This window comes from Delphinapterus leucas, chromosome 10 (genome assembly GCF_059928025.1).
Source record: "Delphinapterus leucas isolate spDelLeu-1000000601 "Yukka" chromosome 10, BTC_Dleu_Yukka2, whole genome shotgun sequence".
In the NCBI taxonomy this organism is placed as follows: Eukaryota; Metazoa; Chordata; class Mammalia; order Artiodactyla; family Monodontidae; genus Delphinapterus; species Delphinapterus leucas.
The window spans coordinates 87223771-87237246 of NC_143138.1; the positions used below are offsets into that span (position 1 = coordinate 87223771).

At 36.4% G+C, this 13476-nt stretch overlaps 1 protein-coding gene across 5 annotated transcripts in view; it reads left to right on the forward strand.

The window, feature by feature from the left end:
• The window catches only part of PPP4R2 (protein phosphatase 4 regulatory subunit 2), a 53990-nt gene that overhangs the window by 18840 nt on the left and 21674 nt on the right, over positions 1-13476 (forward strand). The window contains exon 1 of one of the 5 annotated variants that reach the window (XM_089919555.1): positions 526-1899. The exons of 2 other annotated variants lie outside the window; for them this stretch is intronic. In XM_089919555.1, coding sequence (XP_089775681.1) covers positions 1670-1899 — 230 coding nt within the window. In that variant the 5' untranslated portion in view covers positions 526-1669. Of the gene's footprint in view, positions 1-525; positions 1900-13476 lie in introns of those variants that run through there. 2 more of the 5 variants (XM_089919552.1, XM_089919554.1) reach the window with 2 other exon arrangements.

Genomic DNA, 13476 nt, shown 5'->3' on the forward strand with positions numbered 1-13476 from the left:
GAAAAGGGGCTGGGATTTATTGAATGCATAGTGTGTGATAGTAAATGCATATTATGTGACATTTTATGTAAAAAATGCTGGTGTGAAGTTTTCTGGCCTTGTTATATACTGTTCTTCAAGTTAGTTTTTGTGTAATTTCTGTGTATCAAGTTTGCTTAAATTCCTTCAAATCTTTTTTGAGATGGCAACAAATGATTATTGAGCATATATTCTATACTGGGTATGGTGCTAGGTACCTTGGGATGCACTGGTGAGCACACAAACCACAGTCCGTTACAGTGTTTATTATTTTAAAAGTGTTATATTTCATTTAATATTTTGCTCACTGCTTTTATCAGTATTTGCCAGTATCAACTATGTGTTAAGTTTATCTTTAAAATTAGGACTGGGGAAACTTAAATGTGTAGTTCCTCAAGAGAGTAACTTTTTTCAGTTGCTCTTTAAGTCAGCATATGCTGTAAGAGTAATCTGATATCAGTAATTATCATTTTTGATATACATTTCTATTTTTAAGTTTTGGGTGGGGAGGTGAAAGCTTCAGTGCCAAGTAATACTAGCTTAATAATGTGTGAAGTGCAGTAGAGCTTGGGTAGATTAGATGGGAATAAAATTGAAATTGCTTTAAGATTTTGCTTTTTGAATTTTTTTATGCTATGTATATAAATTCCAGATATACCTCAAAATTTTGACATAATTACAAATTTTATTAACAGTTTAATCCTAGAATCTCTTTGCTACCCAGAAAGACGGTTTAAAATTAATTTTTTGTAAATATTCCTCATCAGCGTGTGTTTTTTCCACATTTTTATGTCTTTGAAACTGAATGTCTTTCAAACGTCAGTAGTGTCCTAGTTCTCTTAAAATAATGGAGAGTCTTACAGTTTCTCCAGATTTAGATTTGATTAATACAGTGTTGTTAGTTCTTTGAAGGTTTAGGAAAAGTGCATATTTAAGTGTTTTGGATGGGTAGTACAGACAGTTTGGAAGAATTATTTTAAAAGAAAGGCTTCTGAGTTTACAGTGTAAGTAGATTGATTTAAGTGTTGGTATGTTTCAAGTAAGAAAAGGTTTTAAACATTTTTAAAGTATATTCCTTTTATATTTAGTTGGTAGTCTTTAAAAGTTGTTGGTATGAGGATTTGTGGATAAAATCATATTCTTGTTTGTGATTGTTTGAAGGTGTTGCTTTTTGAAACATTTGTAGTTGAACTGTACAAAAACTTCAAGTTATAGAATCGCATTAATGGAATGAAGTTTTCTAAATGTGGTAATTTTTAAAATTATTGAATTTGGTATTGGTGTGAGGCATAGTGTTGAGAAATGTGGCCGAGTATTTTAAATTTTTTTTTTTTTTAATTATAAGATCAGGATAGGGTACCTTGTTTAAAACAATTTGAACAGTGCAGTATTTCATAAAAGAAGTGAAAGTCACTCCCATTTCTGTGCCCCCAAATATGCTTAATATTTATATACTTCAGTAAAATAAAAAAGAAGGAGAATTTAATAGTAGCTTTAAAAAAAGTCATCAGGAAAAACTATGGCATACTTGAGCAAACCTTTGTGTTCTGAGGAATTAAAATCAGATTTTTCAGGCATATGTGAAAAAGAAATGCCAGTAGCCCTTTACAAATGTAATTGGATCAACTTTGCTTTTTAGTTTCCAGTTTAAATGGTTTTATTAGAAAGTTTCTTTTTTTTTTTGCTGTACACAGGCCTCTCACTGTTGTGGCCTCTCCCGTTGCGGAGCACAGGCTCCGGACGCGCAGGCTCAGCGGCCATGGCTCACGGGCCCAGCCGCTCCGCGGCATGTGGGATCTTCCCGGACTGGGGCACGAACCCGTGTCCCCTGCATCGGCAGGCGGACTCTCAACCACTGCGCCACCAGGGAAGCCCGAAGAGGTAGTTGTACTTTTAAATAAGGTGGTCAGAGTAAGCCTCATTTTGAAGGTGACAGTTGAGCGAGACAAGAAGTTGGGCATGCATATATTTAGTAGAAGAGCATTCCAGGCAGAGGACTTCCACTGTAAAGGCCCTTAAGAAGGAGTGTGTCTCACCTTTTTGCAGACTAACAAAGGTGGCCACTGTGGCTGGAGTATACTGACCAAGGAGAGGAAATCAGAGAGGTTAAAGGAGATTAGGGTCAAATCATGTAGGCAATGTGGAACATGGTAAGGACTTTTTAGACTCTACTCTGAGTGAAATCAGCAGACAGTGTGGGGTTTTGAGTTGAGAAGTGACATTGTCAGACTTAAGTGTTAAGAGAGTTGTATGAACGGCCGTGCTGATAATAGACTTTAGGTAAAGTAAACTAGAAGCAGCAGTTATTGAAGATAATAATGTTTTTGAAGAGATGGATTAAGTGGTAGGAGGTGGTGAGAATTAGTCAACATTTTTAATACATTTTGAAGGTGCAGCTGGCAGGATCCTGAAGATAGGGTGCGGTGTGTGAGAGAAAAAATGGAGTCAGGAATGACTCCGGTTTGCCATAGCAGCTAGAAGGATGGAATTTCTTCACACCTGAAATGGGAAAAGGTGTGTGAGGAGCAATTTGTGGGAAAGACCAGCAGTTCACTGTTGGACATGCTGAATGCTATTTTGATGTGGAGCAGGTGGTTGAATGGGCGAATGTGGAGATCAGGAGATTTCATGGGCAAATAGTATTTAAAACCTCCAGACTTGACAGTATCACCAGGTGTAGACAGAGAATTGATTGGTTGAGCTTTGGATTACTCCAGCATGGAGCATTTTGTGAAACCAGAAAAGGACAATGAGTAGGAAAGATCAGCAAGTTAAAAGACAGCATCAGAAAGTAATTAAGGAAAAAGGATCAACTGTGTGAAGTACTCTTTATATGCTGTTAAGATGAGGTGTGAGAAATGATCATTGGATTTAGCAATATGGAGGTAATTGATGACCTTGGTAAGAGCAGATTAATTTTAGTGGTGGGAGTGAAAGCTTGTTTGGAGTGGGTTTGAGGGATAATGGGAGGGAGACAACTATTTCAAGGAGTTTTCCTTCAAAGGAGATCAAATAAATGATGGGGGAGCTAGGAGGGTAAGTGGAGGGAAGAACAAAATTTTCAGATGGGAGAAGTATAGATATATTTGTAAGGTAGTGGAAATGATCCATTAGAGATTTAAAAAGTTGATATGGTTGATAGAAGCAAGGGGAGAATTACACAAGTGATGCTCTTGAGTAGGTGTGCAAATGGAGAATCTGGCATGTAAGTAGATGAGAACATGGGTAGTTTATAACAGGTGGGAATTCGGGGTGTGCATGAGCCTACTAGTAGGTGGATAAATGTGGTGGGAGTCTGGAAATTCAAGGTCATTAATTGTGAGAGTGAGGGAGAACTCAGTGGGGGTTTGAGGAGAGAGAAGATATGAAATAGTTACCTAGAATAGTCTGGAAGTGGATAAACTAGGGAAATAAAATATTAATCTGGTAGTGTACTTGAAACAAGCCAGCATGGTGATGCATTTTCCTTTAATTTTGTGTTTGTGCCCATGTGTGCTGCTGTATAGGCACAGATTTGGTGGGGATTGCATTCTAACCTACTAGTAAAGTAGACTTTGTGAGTACAGTGAAGCCGGAGAGGGCAGCTGTATGCAAGGGGATGACTAATGGTTAATGATTAATTATAATTTAATCTTGATAATGAAGGTGGTGAGGGACAGTAAAAAGGTGGTAGCATCAATGGATTGGAGGTACTGGTAGAGTCAAAGAACTTTTGCAGTAAGTGCAATATATTTAAATATCTTCTAGTTTAGAACTATTAAAAATATGACTAGCTAAGGTTTGACAAAGCTGGGTGAAGTGTAGGTTTTTTTTCCTGTTCTAAATTCTTACATTAGCTAAAGTATTATGTTTACTTTTTAAAAGGAAGTAATTTTGTGAATGGGTGAAGAAGGAATATTGGGTAAATTTTCTCCTTTCTGTAATAGAAGGGAATAATTAAAGAGGCTCTAGAAGTGCTCTTAGGCTGGAGAGATTGCCTCAGTTTGTTATATATCTGTTATGTGAGAGTATATAAGATAAGCCCAACCATCTTATGCCCTAAAAGAGGTCTTTCTCACTGTCCCAATCCATTTTTACACCTGGAAAGCTGTCTGGAAAACTCTGCATATTTCTGCAGTATTACTCAGATGTTCTCCACATCCTGAGTTTCTTGAGGACAAACAGCCATTGATTGAGTACTTACTAGGTGTCAGCCACTTTGCTAAGCAGTCTGCTTACACTAATGTAATCCTCACAGCAGTTCTGTGAAGTAGATACTGTTACCTCCAGTTTAGAGAAGGGAAACAAAGGGAGTCTGGAGTTATCTCTCTTAGGTCATACAAATGAAAAAGTGGCTGAACTAAAATTTGAACCCAACCAAGCTTTCAGACTCTAGCACCAATGCTTTTTAATTTTTTTTTTTTACTATGTGATTTTTACTTTCATCGAAGTTTTACATGCACAGGATTTAGTGAGTTTATTAAGACAAAGGGAACAGAAAAAAGTCTTCTGTATGCTTTCCTTTTTTTCCCCTATTCCCTAGAGATAACCACTTTAAAATCATTGTTTTCTTGGGGGAATGGGTGTTAATCTGCCTATTTCTAAGTTACAGTCTTAGAAAATCCCTTTTTTCTTTAAATTTTTAGAATTAATTATTGATTTCATAATAATTGCAGTGAGGATTTAGTTTTTTTTACCTCCTCTCCTTCACTCCATACATACATACTTCTCACTTCCATTGCCCAATGTCTTCAGTATAATTACATTGAAACTTTGGTCAGTTCAGCATGTGTTACACACATTGTCTTAGTGAATGCTGTGTTTTCCATTTAATTTTCTGTATACTTATGGCTAATTCCACCCCGAACTTTAGTTGTTTAGATCTCATTGCAAAATATGACATATTAGGTCTTCTACCAATTTTATATTTTTTAAAAATCTCTTGTGGAGCCTTCTTAACTGCTCCATTCTGGAGTGGTTGCTCTTAGACCTGCCCTATTCCTCCGCTCTTGGAATCTGCCTTTATCATTATTCTGAAATTCACTTTCTCGTCTTGGGTCTTTAGTTTCCTTGATAGCATGTCACATTCTCTTTCTTGGTTTACTTCATTGTTTTGGTGGACTGAGAGACTGCATGATAGGAAATACATCTTCTTTTGTACTTTCAACGAAAATGTTTTTTTTTTCCTACCCATTTACTTAAATGGATAGTTGGAGTACAAAATTCTAGGTTGAAAAGAGTTTTTTTTGAATTTTAAAGGCATTTTCCTGTTGCTTTCTTCCTGCACTGTTGTCAAGTCTGAAGCCCTGTATGTGACCTGTTTTGTATCGCTGGAGTTTTGCAGGGTCTTTTTTTTGTTTCCAGAATTATGCAATTTTACTATGATGTCTGACCCCTAATCTATTTGTCAGCCTTTATGAGGCTCTCTCAGTTTGAAAAGTAGTATCTTTTAAATATGGCAATTTAAATTTATATTCTGTTTTACTGCGGTGAAACATACATAATGTAAAATTTACCGGGCTTCCCTGGTGGCGCAGTGGTTGAGAGTCGCCTGCCGATGCAGGGGACACGGGTTCGTGCCCCGGTCCGGGAAGATCCCACATGCCACAGAGCGGCTGGGCCCGTGAGCCATTGCTGCTGAGCCTGCGCGTCCGGAGCCTGTGCTCCGCAACGGGAGAGGCCGCAACAGTGAGAGGCCCGCGTACCGCAAAAAAAAAAAAAAAAATTACCATTTTAATCATTTTCCACTATCTTTATTGAGATATAATTGACATATAGATATTTTTAAGTGTACAGTTCAGCATTAGTGATGTTGAGCACTTTTTCCTGTACCTGTTGGCCATTTGAATGTCTTGTTTGCAGAAATCTCTGTTCATATCCTCTGCCCATTTAAAAATAAGGTTTTTGGGGTTTTTTTTTGCTATTGAGTTGTATGAATTCCTTGTATATCTTGGATGTTAACCTTATCAGCTATCTGCTTTGCAAATATTTTCTGCCATTTCATAGGTTGCCTTTTAATTTTATTGATGGTTTCCTCCACTGTGCAGAAGCTTTTTAGTTTGATGTGGTCCCATTTCTTTATTTTTGCATTTTTCGCCTTTGCTTTTAGAATCAGGTCCAAAAAATCATGTTTAAGAGTTTTACGGTTTTGGGTCTTACGATCAAGTCTTTAATCCATTTTGAGTTGATTTTTGTGTAGGTGTAAGATAGTGATCCAGTTTCATTCTTCTGCATGTGGCTATTCAGTTTTCCCAGCACCACTAGTTGAAGAGACTATCCTTTCCCCGTTGTATAGTCTTTGTTCCTTTTCCAAAAATTAATTGACTGTATTTATTCATGCATGGGTTTATTTTTGGACCCTCTATTCTGTTCCACTGATCTGTTTGTTTTTACGCCACTACCATACTGTTTTGATTACTATAGCTTTGTTAATATAGTTGAAATCGGATTGTGTGAGGCCTCCATCTTTATTCTTGTTTCTCAAGATTACTTTGGCTATCCAGAGTCTTTTGTGGTTCCATACGAATTTAGGATTTTTTTTTTCCGTTTCTCTGAAAGATGCCATTGGCATTTTGGTAGGGATTGCATTGAATCTGTAGATTGCTTTAGGTAGTATTTGGCCATTTAAACAATATTATTCCATTCCATGAGCGTGGAATATCTTTGCATTTGAAATTGTCTTCACTTTCTTTCATCAGTGTCTTAAAATCTTCAGTGTACTGATCTTTCACCTCCTTGCTTAAATTCATTCCTAAGTATATCATTGTTTTTGATGCTGTTGTAAATGGGATATTTTTCTTAAGTTCTGTTTCCAATAGTGAATTATTAGTGTGTAGAAACACACTTGAGTTTTCTATCTTGAGTTTGTATTCTGCAACTTTACTGAATTCATTTAACAGTCTTTTGGTTGTGTCTTTGGACTTTTCTATACATAATATAATGTTACCTGCAAATAGAGATAGTTTTACTCTTTCTTTTGGACTTGGTTGCCTTTTATTTCTTTTTCTTGCCTAATTGCTGTGGCTAGGACTACCAGTACTATGTTGAGTAAAACTGGTGAGAGTGCACATTCTTGTCTTGTTCTTAATCTTAGAGGAGAAGCTTTCAGCTATTTACCACTGAGCATGATGTTAGCTTTGGGCTTGTCAGTTACTTGTTTTAAAAACATTTCCCTGAAAAAAAAATTTCCAGTTAATCTTCTTAGTTTCATCTTACCTAGATGGAGATTCTCAGGAAGGGTTATCCATTTCAGTGTTATTGTGTTCATTTTTCACATGTTCAGACAGTTCTTGGACTAGAGTACAAATTGTTTTCTCAGTAGATACTATGCTTTTAGTGGTTATTATTTTTTCTTTGTTTTGAGAGTATGTAGATAGAGAAAAATGCTTTCTAAATAATTATATTTTATTAGTAATTGTAAGGTAGCAGAACTCTGGGTCATACTTCAAAACACTAATAAAAATAATCTGTAAATGGAATAGCACAGAATAGACACATACCACACTATAAAAAGCCAATATTGCAAACACTATAAAGACACTTTGAGCTTCACCTTCAGACTCTAAAAGGATTCTCCAGGATGAAACCTGTGTACTAAAGTGTACAGTAATCTGCTACCGCTGCTGTGTTAACTCATTTTATATTTCGTTAACAAATTATAAAACCATTTATGTATGTTCATTCAATCTCCTTTAAAAACTTGAGTATTTAAAACTTCCTTTGCTTTGCACTGCATTAATTGATATCTGGGTCCAGGTGGAAGGACTTTTTGCTGTTGTTTGTTGTGCTTTTTCCTTCTCCTTTCTCAATGAACAGAAGACTACACCCTAGGAAAAATAAATTCTAGATCATATCTCCACAGCGCATTTTCCTGTACGACTGGAAGTGATTCATGAGATAGATTTTAATGCTAATGAGCATTTTTTGAATGACTCATGTACATTTTAGAATTTCTCCTCTGTCTCTTAAAATATATATATTCGTGCTGTTTTATTCTTCAAATATTTTGAGAGTTTGGTGTTGCACCTCTGATTTTGCCAGCCTTACTGTTTTTCAGGAACCAGTGTAATTCTCAACAAAAGAGATTGTGTATTGCAGTGCTTTTCAACTGGGAGCAAGCCTCCCTTCCCCCCAACCCCAGGGTTCATTTGTCAGGTTCTAGAGACAGTTTTGATTGTCACCATTTGTGATGGGGATTACTGGCATCACAGTGTAGGGGTCGCAGTTGTTGCTGAACATCCTACAATGCACAGGACAGCCTACCACAATACAGAGCTCTGCAGCCTAACTGTCAACAGTGCTGAGTTTGAAAAAGTCATTTGCCCATATTAAACTCCTTCTATGTTTAAGTCCTGTACTTTCCCACTTCCTTTTTCATACTCTACTCACGCTTTTCAGGTTCACCTTTTAAAGTCCCACTTTGTCCTGAGGCTTTTCTTGATGGCTCTAAACCTACATTTCATCTCCTTTTTCTTCGTTCTGTTATACCATCACTGAAATCTTTGCATCTGATAGTCTATGCTGTTTTATTTCTATTTGTTTATTGTTTATGTATCTTGTTTTTCAAACTAATTTTGTTAAGGATCAATGTCTTACATTGTTTCTGTGCTTTCTAACTGCTGTTGACACTGACATTACATTGTGAGTTTGTAGAATGAAAAAAGGGCCCATGGCCTACCTAGGCTCTGGCAGATGTGGTGGTAAAGGAATGGACTCATCTCTGTTGATGGCAGTTTGGCATTAGTATCAAATGGATTATGGAAGAAGTGATAGCATCAGTGGTGAATGGAATGAGAAGAGTGACTCTCCAGTAGCAGGGAGGAGGGTAGATCCACTGCAGCCATTAAACTAGTGCTATTTAAAAAAAAACTAGTACCCTCTGAATTCTAAATTGGCTGTCTTCAGCCTGAGTCATACTGTTAGAGGAGATCTATCTTTGGTTCATACTTGTTTGGTTCAGCTGTCTGTGTGGAAGGGAAGGATCCATGTTGATCTGTTAATAAATTTGAGAAAGATTTTCAAAAAAGGGTCAAAGGTTAGCTAACAGTTAAGCATAAATCAAGCTAACTAGAACACACTGTTTCTTGAACTTTTTGTTTTAATTGGTAGAGAGAGATGGGTGAGTAGAGGAGTGTAACTTGAATCTTTAGACATGTTAGAGTCCTTATCATGAATATACAATTTGCCAAAGAAGAAACCCAAGTTTGCACTAAGGTATTACCTGAACGTTAGCGTTACCTGCTGAAGCTTTCTTTTCCATCTGATTGGATCCTTTTTGTGTACAATTATCATTAGATATTTAGCACTCTTAATTTGAAAACTTCACTTCTAGTGCCAAATACTTTCCCTTCAGAATTTGTGTCATAATTTTATTGCTTTGGAGCAGGTACCATTCCGTCTTCAGGTGTGAGTTTCTGAGCAAAGAAATGTATGGCATTTCAAAGATAATTTCAACATAGGAACAATTAGATAAATATTTTAGTGTCACTTCAACATTTATATGAAAACAATTTTTATTTTTGCAGCAGTTGGTACAAAATGAGAACGCAAAAGTTATGTTCATACTTGTGTTACATAGTAATTTTACTTTTTCTGTAATAACATGAGACTAAGAAAAAGACAATTTTAAAGGGGTGGAGTAGGCAGTGGTTTTTAACTGGGGATAGTTTTTGTCTCCCAGGAAACACTTGGTAATATTTATAGACATTTATTATTGTCAGAATTTGGGGGGCAGTTGAAGGTTGGGTGCTGATGACTTCTAGTGGGTAGAGATCAAGGATTGCTGCTCACCATTCTACAGTTCACAGGACATCCCCCTTTGACAAAGAATTATCAGGCTTACAGTGTCAGTGGTGCCAAAATTTAGGGACTGCAGGATGAGGGATTGCAAAGGACCTATTCAGACCCAAAAGAAATGTTTTGTGAGTAGTAAACATAGGTAAAAATACTCAGTTTCACTTGCAGTGAATGAAAGGCAAATTAAAGTGTTTTTCTACTATTAAATATACAGAGTTTTGAAAGCGTGTAATACTGGAATAAAATAGGTGTTTCTATACTGATGGCACTATAAAGTGGTACAGCATTTCTGAGGGGCTTTTGAATATATGTATCAAAAGTTCTTATATTTCATACTTTTGACTCAGTAATTCCACTTACAGGAATTTATCCTAAGGTAATAAACAGATGCCTACAAAGTTTATTCTTGGGGTATTAAACGCAGTTATTTTTAATTGTAATGAGCTGGAAGCAAACCTAAATTCTTTCTTTAAAATGGTGGTTATTAAATAATGGTACTACCATATGTGATATATATTAAAAATCTTACTTTTCAGACTACTGGTCCCGTGACAGTACCCACAGTGAATGAGGTAGGGAAACAAAGGGATATTAATCAAGGATACCCAATTTAAATAAATATTAGTGAAAAAATACACTAAACATGTACTTTAGTAATGATTACTGGGCACATTATGGACAATTTTCATTGTTTCTATGTTTTGTAATTTTTTCCAATGACTGTCCTATTTATATAATCAGAAAGAGGGGGGAACAGACATCTTTTAAATTTTTAAACTAGTAAAATTTTGTAGTAGCTCTGTCATTTCTCAGACTATTTGCTGAAAAATCTGTCCTTTCCCATATACTGAGTTTCCATTTATGTATGGGTCTGTTTCTGGTCTCTCTGTTCCACTGAAATTTTAATGCTTGCTCAATTAATTGATAAAGTATAATATATTTTAAAGGTATAATTATGCAAAAGAAATTATGCAAGGAATGCTCTCTTGGTTGGGACCCCACTTGTAGGTTTTCTGAGCTAGTGATTTGTATTTTAAAGGAAGTTCTTAAAAACGTTGTCAAGATTTTGTGTGAGCAGTTGTGTTCTGATTTTTGCCCATCTTTATCACTCATATAATTCAGTATTCAGATTAAATTTACTTGTCTTTGTTTGCTCCAGTCAGATAGTTACAACTCAATTCTGTGGCACTTTTAAGTCTCCTGATTCAAAGCCTGTCACTTTGCGTCAGTGATCAGCCCTATTAATTCTCTTTTTGTTTTCATTCATTCATTTTTTTCCCATATTCCCCTTTGTTTACAAATGGTACAGTATCTGCTCTCCCTTGGAGATAGTGTAGGGCTCTCCTGTGCTCTCTTCTCTTAGCTTCCCACACAGATTTTGTGTGGAAAGCAATTAGTCTGAGTGGGAAGTAATCTTAATAGAATTTGGAACTGTAAGGGGCAACAAGTTAAGATGTTGCTGCTGGCCACTAAAATGTTCTAGAACTAGCTGGGAAATAAGAGATGGATTTTCGGCTCTTGAGTCTCTGAAAAATACCTTTAACCTGAGAATTGTAAGGGAAACACGTTTGTTTTAGTACTTGAGAGTTCCTGTGGAAGAAAAAGGTCAGTGTGGTGTTTGGAAGGAGGCTGCATTTATTAGTGATATGAGTTGTTTTGCCTTTGTAGAGGAGAAACTGCATAAAGGGAAAAATGGAAGGGAAAGAGAAGAAAAGGAAGTGAAGGGAGGTGAAGTTACTTAAAAAAATTAATGAGTAATGAAATTCAGTAAATTCTTGAGTTAATTTTAGCAAAGTAGATTTAAATTCTGAGTATGTATTTTATTTTTGGAAGAAATTTTTATGTGGAGGAGTTGATTTTAAAGTTGAAAACGTGTTTATGTTTCATGAGCATCTGTTTAGAATAATTTTATTTTCATGTGAAAAATAAGGTTTTTTTTGTTTGTTTTGTAGTTTCTTGTCCTGTGAGTACATTCCTAAGAAAATTATTTCTGTTGCCAAATTTTTAGTTGATTTACTCTTGGACTATTTTTGTGCTCAAATTACATAATTTTCAGGGACGCATTTTCTGCTTTTGTTTTTATCAGTTGTGTTACATCAAAAAGCGTTATCTTTCACATTTTATAGAAACATTTTTTCAATTATATATGGCATAGGAATTTGACTTGCATCTATTGGATCTGATTTAGAGTAACTGTGCTTGATACATTTGGAACTTAAAATACAAATTGTACATGATTCATTTCAGTTTATGGGACTTAATTACCGTCTGACCTAGAATTGGTGACCTAGAGTCTTTGAAGCTCCTCATAGTTTGCTTTACCTGGTCTCTATCACCCTTGTCTCCCTGTTCCCATTAATGTGTTGCTGCTGTTGCTTGGATGTCATGGGTGGATTCTCAAGCAGTTAGTGGAAAGGTAGGTTAAAAAACCCATGTGATATGGAAATTCTAATTCATGAAACACGTTATGACTTAGTGGGTGATTATTAAAACTACAAAAAGATTCTTAATTTAAGAAATGAAAAGTGTAAGACTCCTATTTCAGTACCCTCCCCTGGTGTGTTTAAGTATTAGTTAAATGACTGTAGGGAGTCTAGTGAAATTTAAAGATAAATTTTAGTAACCATTGACAATTGTATACTACTCAGAAATTAATATTAGGCATGTTAGAGATTATAATATGCTGCCTCTGCTTGTTAAACCTCTAATTCCCCTTCCCAAAGAAGACTAGGGAAAGGAGGGAAAACGTAGTCATGCAGATAGCTTTAGATAATCACCCTCACCATATTTTAAAAATAATAGTAGTAAAATTTACCTACCGTATAATTCACTCATTTAACAGAGTAAGTTGTCAGGTCACACATCAACTCTCTTTTCTGAGGAACTGCCAAGCCAAACTGTTTTCCAAAAAGGCTGCACCATTTTGCATTCCCATTAACAATTGCCCTGCATCCATCAACAATGTATAGGTTGCATTCCCATCAACACCATTTTGCATTTCCCATCAACAGTTGCCCTGCATCCTTCCCAACACTTGTTTTTTAATTTATTATTTATTTACTTATTTTTGGCTGCGTTGGGTCTTCATTGCTGTGCGTGGGCTTTCTCCAGTTGTGGTGGGCGGGGGCTACTATATGTTGCGGTGTGCGGGCTTCTCATTGCGGTGGCTTCGCTTGTTGCGGAGCTTGGGCTCTAGGCGCGTGGGCTTCGGTAGTTGTAGTGCTTGGGCTCAGTAGTTGTGGCTCACGTGCTCTAGAGTGCAGACTCAGTAGTTGTGGTTCACGGGCTTAGTTGCTCCGCGGCATGTGGGATCTTCCCGGACCAGGGATCGAACCCGTGTCCCCTGCATTGGCAGGCGGATTCTTAACCACTGCGCCACCAGGGAAGTCCCCCAACACTTGTTTATTGTCCATCATTTTCTTTTTAGAAGTATTTGCATATACCTTTATTGGTAATATAAATTGGTATGCACAGGAACGTTTACCAGAATATAGGCTTTAGTTCATTAATTGTGAAAGATAAACGAAATACACGCCCACACACATATATATATGTCAGTAAGAGATTGTCATACATCTGTTCAGTGGACTGAGCCATTAGAATAACGAAAGTATATTTCAAAAATGGAAATGTGAACGACACATTGTTGAGTGGAAAAAAGTATATAATTCAAACTTCATTTAC